This window comes from Sinocyclocheilus rhinocerous, unplaced genomic scaffold (genome assembly GCF_001515625.1).
Source record: "Sinocyclocheilus rhinocerous isolate Xijiao unplaced genomic scaffold, SAMN03320098_v1.1 scaffold2891, whole genome shotgun sequence".
In the NCBI taxonomy this organism is placed as follows: domain Eukaryota; kingdom Metazoa; phylum Chordata; class Actinopteri; order Cypriniformes; family Cyprinidae; genus Sinocyclocheilus; species Sinocyclocheilus rhinocerous.
In genome coordinates, this window is record NW_015655423.1 from 5384 (window position 1) to 15137 (window position 9754).

At 33.8% G+C, this 9754-nt stretch overlaps 1 protein-coding gene across 1 annotated transcript; it reads left to right on the forward strand.

Annotated features, from left to right (window-relative positions):
* The first annotated feature begins 4152 nt into the window (after window positions 1-4152).
* LOC107718316 (anterior gradient protein 3-like) lies at window positions 4153-7863 on the forward strand. The gene is made up of 8 exons (XM_016525345.1): window positions 4153-4199; window positions 4797-4911; window positions 5008-5071; window positions 5154-5206; window positions 5759-5835; window positions 5960-6023; window positions 7381-7464; window positions 7700-7863. The coding sequence occupies exons 2-8, from the start codon at window positions 4815-4817 to the stop codon at window positions 7765-7767; spliced, it is 507 nt and encodes a 168-aa protein (XP_016380831.1). The 5' UTR covers window positions 4153-4199; window positions 4797-4814; the 3' UTR covers window positions 7768-7863.
* Window positions 7864-9754: the final 1891 nt, after the last annotated feature.

The following is a 9754-nucleotide window of genomic DNA, read 5'->3' on the forward strand; positions in this document are numbered from 1 at the left end:
GTCGAATCCGCCGGCCGCCGCCGCCGCCGCCATGTTGTGGAGACGCTGTGTTTCGTTGTGAAAGCGAAACTACTTTGTTTGGCCTTCCAAAAAAGGATACAACTAGAAATCAGTGGTTAAGTTGTATTTACAACACTGTTCCAGAACAGTTCAAACCAAATATTTGTGTGTGCGCAAAACGCATTTTACGGAGGACTGTTTCCTGAACCTGGGAGAGTAGCCTACTATGCCGGCTGTTCTGACTCACAGCCTGTAAGTATGTTTTTATATATAAAGAATTTGCCACTGACGATTCAAATGCGAGTTTTGAGCAGTGTAGAGTAGCGCTTGTTGTTTGTCCTTTCTCCGATCACAAATGCAGACATGGTTTTATGTTTACGCGGCACGATGCAACGCAACGTGCTGACGGCAAACAAGAAAGTATTATAATGTTTGCCTTTCTATTATACGCTTGAGGTATTCGGCCAATCACAACGCACTGGATAGCAGGCCAATCAGCGTACACCTCGTTTTTCAGAACGATGAGCTTTGTAAAAATCGACGAGTTTCAGAAAGGCGGGACATAGAGGAGAAACAATAATGTACAGAATGTGGAAAATAATGTGTTTTTTGAACCTTAAACCGCATAAACACATTTCATTACATCAAATACACAAAATAATGTTCTTTTTTAGCAACGTCATATGACCCCTTTAATGAGAGAATCACTGACATGATGTCAGCTGGGCCTTTTGTGGCAAGGCTAAAATGCAGTGGAAAATGTTTTTGGGATTAAGTTAATTTTCATGGCGAAGAGGGACTTTGCAATTAATTGCAATTCATCTGATCACTCTTCATAACATTCTGGAGTATATGCAAATTGCCATCATAAAAACCGAGGCAGCAGACTTTGGGAAAATTAATATTTGTGTCATTCTCAAAACTTTTGGCCACGGCTGTAGTTTGGCTGTTTAATATGTTTGTGGAAACCATGACATGTTTTTTTCTGTGTTCTTTGATGAATTGTTCAAGTTCAAGTCCAAAAAACAAAACAAAACAAAACAGCATTTATTTGAAACAGAAATCTTTTGTAACATTATAAGCATCTTGATTGTCACTTTTGATCAATTAAATGAATCCTTGATCAATAATAGTATCAATTTCTTTAAAAAATATCTTACTGACCCCATACTTTTGAACGGTAGTGTATATCAAACATGACCACTGGGATGAAGAAGAGCCAGCCAAAAATAACTTGAACACCTGTGTTGTGCACCTGAACATTCCTCTAAAAGTTGACAATTTTTTATTGGTAACTTACCTTCACATTATCTGACTTCATATCTGCTTCTCCATAAAGTCCGTTCATAAAGCCTGTGGTACGTATTACCTAAAAAATGGGAAAACAAGATTTTGCAGCCAAATTTTTTATCCAAAAATATAAAGACTGCCTTGTTGTCCACGGCCTTCTAAGAGCATTCAAACTGAAACAGAACCTCATAAGTGATTGATTTGGAACACTCTACGTAGGCAGCAACTCAAAGCACTACAAAGTTATCATCACTTTTGTAAACTGTTCACATTAATGACAACATATAATGATGGAGAAATAATTTACAAAATATTTAGGATGAAAACAAAATGTGATTTAACACAGCATTACACTATGACAAGCATAACTCGAGAGGTGTATAGAGTATGCATACAGTGGACAGACGGTCTAGCTAATCTTAGCTGAGCTTACAAACCTTGGGCTTACCCCTGGACACAATCACACCCACATATCCTTAACTGTCCTCTTCCTTTACCTAATACTGTATATAACCAACTCAACCTGTACGACCAAAGGTTTGGACACACCTGACAGAATTTATGTTTCTGATGATCTTAACACATTGGCTTTTGATTAAATACTAGAAATTAATTTTGACATATATAAATTGTGTATGTATATGAATTTCTGATAAGATAAACAAACAAAAATAAATAAATTAAATCATTATTATTAATTATCATTGCATTTCTGCTTTTCTATTTTAATTTGTATAGTATGTGGTATTTAACAGTGTGGAATTTTAAAAAATGAACAACTGTTTGATACTAGTGTTTGTTGGCAATTGTTGTCGTTTATTCAGGGAATATACTCCTAAATACAAAATCAACAGCAAAAAAGTTGCCAAACATTTTTTTTTTTCTATTTTCTGCCATTAGATTGAGATGTAGCCTATATCCCATCATGAATGTCAAGATCATCTACATGTACACCTAGATTGCAAAACCTTGAGTTTTGTTTGCATAACCATGTGGAGCTATGCCTAGTAACCAGGTAAACAGCTCAACAAGAGCTCTGAACGTATTGACAGTAAACCCAGACAGAAGAAAGATGATATTGCTGAAAGTGTTTTAACAGTTATTGTATTAGTATATATATTAGCTTACTAGCCACCATCAAAACACCAACATCTAAACCCTGAAACTAAAGCAAAGCTCTAACGTTAGCCATTCAAACACTACAGCTAATATGAGATATTTACCCATCAGGCAAACATATATTGAGATTTGTCTGTCATATTTTGAAGACTATGCGCAGGCTACATTAGCAGGCTAGCGTTTTGAGATCTATAAACTGGATTTAAAGCGTATAAAGGTAAATATGTAGACGGTGAACGAAATAAAACAACACTTATGTCATAAGAATAATGTTTTAAGTAACTCACCTCACTGAAGATGTCGTGCAGGTATCGAAACGGCGGTTTGCTGAGCAGCTTTTCTGTCAGAGGAGGCTTTTTGATCACTTTTCCCAGAGTCTCCTGGGTCTTTTTGGCTACAGATTCGTTCATGGCAAGAAACTAAAACAGTATTTGGTGTAAAAGATGTTTCTTTGATAATTAATCGCCGTTACTGTTCTGCTAGCAGCAGATTTCCGCTCGCTAAACTCTGCTGTTGCCCTGGCGATAGCTTTCTATCCCACAATCCTCCGTTGTGCGGATTCTGCGCTTGCGCGGAACCTAGGCGCTAGTCAAGGGCTACAGGTGTCCATGACAACAACAAACAACAGTAGGACACTGTAGCTGTCCAAACTTATGTCAGATCTTCATGTTCCAGACCAACTGGAACAAACATCTTTTTTACCTGCACAAACCGACCGGATGAAACAAAGAAACAAATACATTATAATTAAAAAACCAAAAGATACAGATTCGATTACAGAATCCAGATATTATTTTAAACGAATATATTTATTTATTTAGTAATTTATTAGATAATATATAATATAAATAATTTATTAAAATAAATAAACTAATATATTCATAAATATTTGCTTATTTATGCATTAGTTAATAATAACAATATTGAAAAGTTATAATTTTAATAGTAAATGTACAAAAAAATGAACCAAAACAAAACTAAATGAAAAAAATATATAATTTTATTAGGGATGCACCGATACCACTTTTTCCAGTACTCGCCCGATACCGATACTTTTATTTTTGGTACTTGCCGATACCGATGCCGATACCTATATTTTTATTACATTTGTAAATTTTTTAAATATTGGGTACAGAAACCAAAAGGGTATAATTAAAATTGTAAAAAATAATTAATAAATAAATAAAAATTCTGATTTGTAATTTTAATTTGCTCACATAGGCAACTGATGGCCAAAAGAGAGTTTTAGGGGGTCTATAGAAAAGTTTAGAGAAAAACTAAACTAAACTAAATAAGTTAAAATAGATAAATAACTAAATAAAACAGATTAAAACAGACAAACAAAGATACTCGTCTCAGCTGGAAAGTCTTTAGATAGAGAGATCAATACTTTTAAAACTGATAGCACTGGGCCGCCAATATTAATATCCTCAAATCACAAAAATGCAGATAGAGGTTAATGAATAAGTATACAGGACTCCACCTCAAACTGACATGTTGCTGAGGTTGTTGCATAACTGTGTGCATATGTGATTTCAAAGCTCACTCCTGGAAGAGTAAAACAGCATGTGGCAACGAATATTTTCTAGAATGAAATGACTTAAGAAACCACAGAGATCTTCAGATGAAAAAATCTGTTTATACTATACAGCAGATGTCCACTGAGGTTCTGTGATTGGCTAAAACCTGTTTGGGAGGTTACACATACTATAAAAATGCCTGACATACAACGTAATAGTTGCTGTCGACTTAGAGAGAGGGACAGTAAATCTGGTTCACCTGTTTCACTGGTAGGCTCTCTTTTACTTGCTATTTTTTGTAATTTCTTGGAATTATTTAAGAATTGATCTGAATCTGAATTTATTATCCATATATAAAGGCTGGTTGGTTTGTTGGAGCACTGAGGACTTAGTTTCACATCACTCTCATTTGACATGCTTGAGTTTCTTTTGCATTTCATTCCAAACTTGCCAGCATGAAAAGTATGTTGTTTTAGAGACGGCAGAATAACTGTAGTTATTATTAGAATATCAAATAAAAACTTTACTTTCAGTTTGTAAAATTTGCATTTTATTCAGGACAAGGCATGTGTACATTATTTGTATGTAAAATTACTGATCATACTTCTCATAAGTTAAGTTATGTAAGTTAAATTATAAAACTGATAGTTTCTCAAATTAAAATGCCCTGTAATAGTCAGGTGAACATTTGTCACTCGTTGCTGTCAGAACAAAGTTTCAGAAGCACGTTTGTCCAGTTTAACAGCTCCTGTCATCTATTTAACAGAATGTCATGCAATGTCAGTAGGTGGACCCAACCTTAAAAACAGTCGAATAAAACAGAGCATTAGTCACACTTCCCTTTTTATCCTCTCTTTTTTTTCTCAGGACACATAACACATAATCATGCAGCACTGGATGATCTGCGTATTACTTTTGTTTCTTGTGTTCTGTGATGTCTCTACTCAAAGGAAAAAAAAGACAATCCAAACTCTATCAAGAGGTATCAGTGAAAGTAGCATAAACAGACCCAAATGAGTCCATTTTGATCTTATGTTATGGAAAACTGATCACAGAAAAATATCTAAATTTCTTTCAGGTTGGGGCGATGACATTACCTGGGTTCAGACGTATGAAGAAGGACTGTCTAAAGCGGTTGAAAGGTACCTTAAGATGCAATCACATTAAATGGCATTCTCACTTGTGTGTTATGTGATCAGATTTTCAATATCTGTTTTATCATAGTAAGAAGCCCCTGATGATCATTCATCATTTGGAGGATTGTCCGCACAGTAAAGGTTTGCATCTTTTGCTTTCTGCATCACGATCTGTAATGAAAAATGTATAGATGAATTCTTTGTGGCATTGATCCAAGTTAGAGTGTTTAAATAAATAGTTCACCCAAAAGTAACAGGTTCAAACCCGTATAGTAAAGTAACAGGTGCACTGTTCCTTTAAATCAGGGGTTTTCAATCTTTTCGATGCCATTGATCCCCGAAATCATCATCCATCAAATTTGAAAAGGAAACTATATATTTTCTCGTAAAAAACAAACAAACAAATAAACGAAGATTAAATGATTAAATGTAAATATGTTTATTTATTTAAATATTATTTAGAAAATATTCAGTTTAGTCATGTTTATTTAAAAATCGAATCAATTTTTCATTCATTTTAATCAATTTATGAATTTGTTATTTAGTTTTACATTTTCTACAATGTTTTTCAAACCCCAGTTTTAAATCACAATCCGAAAGTAACAGTGTTTGATTTGAATAGCATGTTTGCATAAAATGCTATTGCATGCCGATGTATTAATCTCGTTCTGTGCTCTATTTGCTTTCTTTTAGCTCTGAAAAAGGCTTTTGTTGAACATCAAACTATTCAAAGGCTGGCCAAATCAGATTTTATCATGCTCAATTTAGTGGTACAATTATTATTATTATTATATAAAAGTACAAATATTGTCAAATATTCAGCAGACATTGAAGTGAGAAATGCATCTGAAACGGCAAGAACAAGCTAATGATCCCTGTGATTGTGATTTTCAGCATGAGACCACCGATACTAACTTGGCCCCTGATGGCTACTATGTCCCCAGGATCTTGTTTGTTGGTGAGTTTTCACATATTTCCTGTTAAACAGTTCAATGTAATGATTTACCAAGTTGGGATTAACAGATAATATTGTATAATCGGAACTCTGTAATTAATGGGTTTTCAATAGCATAAGCAATAAATATTGTGGTGTCATTAGGACAGTGCACAGTCTCTGAAGCAAAAATAAAAGTTTGAAATAATTCAGATTTTTATTGATTTTGAAGGAAGACTATAATGCTTACCAAAGCTGCATTTATTTGATGCATATATTTTACTATTGCAAAATAGTATTACAATTTAAAATAGCTGTCTTTTATAATAAATCATTTTAAAATGTAATTTATTTTTATGATGGCAAAATAGAATTTTCAACCATTACTCCAATCTTCGGTGTCAAATGAAAGAAATTCATATTTTTTATTTAACTAGGACACGTTTAATTAAAAAGACATTTATAATGTTGGAAAAGATTTGGTTACACTTTATAATAAGGTTCCATTTGTAAACTATATTTAATGCATTAGCTAACATTAACTAACAATGAGCAATACATTGTTACAGGAGTATTTATTCATCTTTGTTAACGTTAGTTAAAAAAATATAACTGTTCATTGTTAGTCCATGTTAGCTTATGTTGTATCATTAATAGATACAATGTTTAAATACATTTAAATATGTATTAGTAAATGTTGGAATCAACATTAACAAAGATTAATAAATGCTTTAGAAGTATTTTTCATTGTTAGTTAATGTTAATGAATGCAGTTAACTAATGTTAACAAATGAAACAATTGTAAAGTGCTACCGATTTTTATTTATAATAAATGCATAAGTTTATATTCATCAAAGAATCCTGAAAAAATGCATCATGGTCTAAACCAAAAATATTAAGGATTCAGCATTGGTTAGAATGATTTCTGAAGGATCATGTGACACTGAAAACTGGAGTAATGTCTGCTGAAAATTCAGCTTTGCATCACAGGAATAAATTACATTTGAAAACATATTCAAAACAGAAAACAGTTCTTTTTAACTGTAATAATATTTCACAATTTTACTGTTTTTACTATTTTTGATCAAATAAATGCAGCCTTGGTGTGCATAAGAGACTTCTTTCAAAAACAATTAACAAATCTTAATTATGCCAAACTTTTGACATTGTAACTATTATATTATGTTATGTTATGTTATGTTATTATATCTAATGTTTACATTTTAAATTATTTACATATCATATTAGTAGGCCTCTTTGTTGCACTGCCTTTAAAATCTGGTAGCCCTGGTTTCATATTCTCTATGTAAAATATCATTTGAATTATTTTTGGGTTTTCGTGAGATTCACTCTTCTCCGTCTTCTCTCCTCTTCCACCCAGATCCGTCACTGACTGTGCGAGCTGACATTGCTGGAAAATACGCCAACCGAATGTACACGTACGAGTCGAGCGACACGGACTTCTGTGAGTGTCTTTCTGTCTAATGAGCTCCGCTGAGAGGCTCCAGCTCTATATCGTCAGACTCAAGCTCTTTCTGACTCCCAACAGCAGAACCGAGCTGTTCATTTGTTTATTCACACTCAACACATTCTCTGCTACTTTATATGCATGTCAATGTGCTAATGTTGAAAATGAACATTTGATTTACTACGGTCATTAGTTAGTCATGTCCCTTGCCTATATCTTTCTTTGTTCGCAGTGGCAGAGAACATGATGAAAACCAAGATCCTGCTCAAGGATGAACACGAGGATCATGATGATCTGTGATGGATAGATGACAGCTTAACCTCTTTCAAGACTTGTACACAATATACAGGTTTCTTTGTGCAACTAACAATATTTAACTTTGAATAAAGTCTGTTAGTTGTAGTAATGTTTCTGTGTGCATTCCTTTAACAGCAAGAAATAGTGCAAAGCTATGAAACAGTCAGGGTTTATTTTGCCTCTGGCTTCACTTGACCTTTAGGCAACATCAGGTAAAACGAAGTGATCTACTTGACTAAGATCCGCAGGAATAAACCGTTTCTTGATTTACTAAATCCATTAACTAGTATGCAAGCAAACCCATCCTCCATCATACAAGGATTAAGAGGCATGACTTGTCTGTGATTTGTAAAAAGGATCAAGGAAGCAAAATAAGAATCAAATGTGTGAGTCGCAATGAGGAAGATTGCAAAGATCTTCCATTATGCAGTGACACAGAGTAAACACTAGATGGCAGAACACACTGAGTACAGAAGCCAATTTCATAACCATCAATTAATTAATGCTCTAAATGAGCATAAGAGCCAAGTAAATTACAAGTATACTATATAAATTTATTAACTAATTTATTCATTAATATTAACACATTAATTAAAAGGTAGACTTCAGCAGATACATATCAAATGACTGCCAAACATATAGATTTTGTAATGTCCAATTCTGCAAGTAAACATATGAGTTATAAAATCGCTTTTGGATGGACCAAAATGAACTGCAAAAGTGATGCACAAAAGCAATTGCTGTGATTTCAGCTGCCTTATTTCTGGAACTATTTTGTCCTAAACCAACTAGCAATCACATTACAACCACTGATTTAAAGCAAGCAAGCAAATAAATAAATAAATAAATAAATAAACAAATAAAATTAAAATGACAGACAGACAGACAGACAGACAGACAGACAGACAGATAGACAGATAGATAGATAGATAGATAGATAGACAGACAGATAGATAGATAGATAGACAGATAGATAGATAGATAGTTATACATTATTACAAAAATTGCAATTGCTGTGCTAAATAAAATAAATAGACAAAGGTTATTTTAATGAGTGAAGGAACTCATACCATGAAGCATTATGACTGATGTAACTGAATCATAAACAATGATGCATTAAATCATTATTTCATAAGATACAGCGTTTAAAAAGTATTGCCAAAATATTCAAACAAACAGACATATATATGTTTTGTGGGAGTGGGCAGTCACAGGTTTTTGTGACATTTGCTCTTTTCCGGTTATAGCGACTTTTCTGATTCTTGTTTCTCAATTAAACTAGATTTTTAAAAAAGAAAAGAAAAATAACATCTTGTGGAAGCATATATCATTACTTAACAACCAAAGCTCTTGATAGGTCTGTACAGTTAGTCACTAAATTTCTTTATGGTCAAAATAATTGCAACATATTTTCTTTTGGGTACTGTTGCTGTCTATTCTTTAGAATAACGTTGCACAAACAAACTGTAGTCAGTTACTGCACATGGGTTATGGTGTCTAAATAGATGTTTCAAAAGTCAAATATCTTGCAATGTTAGACTAAGGTTAGAATATGCATGTAAATATAACTATTTTGGACTACCTTAACTACCTTAAACAGAAGAGCATGGTGTTAAAAACACCAAGATCTGCAAAAAGCATCTGCCAAATGCATTAATGCATTGCAGTAAGTTTGCATGAGGTTTTGCTAACGAGGTGGGCTTGAAGCTCAGAAAACGCTGGAAAAATTTCAACAGGATTTGAAAAAGCAGCTTTATGACTATGAGTCAGGAGTTGCTGAGTGTGCTGAATGAAGGGGAGGGGAGGTGACAGACTTTAATCCTGCGGGCATCCTCCTCCGGCCCAGGGTCACAGAGAGTAATGGAGCGGAGCAGGATGGTCATTCCTCCGCAGACAGAGTGAATTAATGCTGTACGGCTGGTTACGGCTCTGACTGACAGCCGCACGCTGGTCACACACAGATGCAGAAACAGACTTATTAACGCCACTG

Coding starts and splice junctions, on each gene's coding strand:
- LOC107718316 (XM_016525345.1), top strand. CDS start 4,815: ATGCAGCACTGGATGATCTGCGTATTACTTTTGTTTCTTGTGTTCTGT. Junction 5,072..5,153: donor CTGTCTAAAGCGGTTGAAAG/GTACCTTAAGAT, acceptor GTTTTATCATAG/TAAGAAGCCCCTGATGATCA. Junction 6,024..7,380: donor CCCCAGGATCTTGTTTGTTG/GTGAGTTTTCAC, acceptor TCTTCCACCCAG/ATCCGTCACTGACTGTGCGA.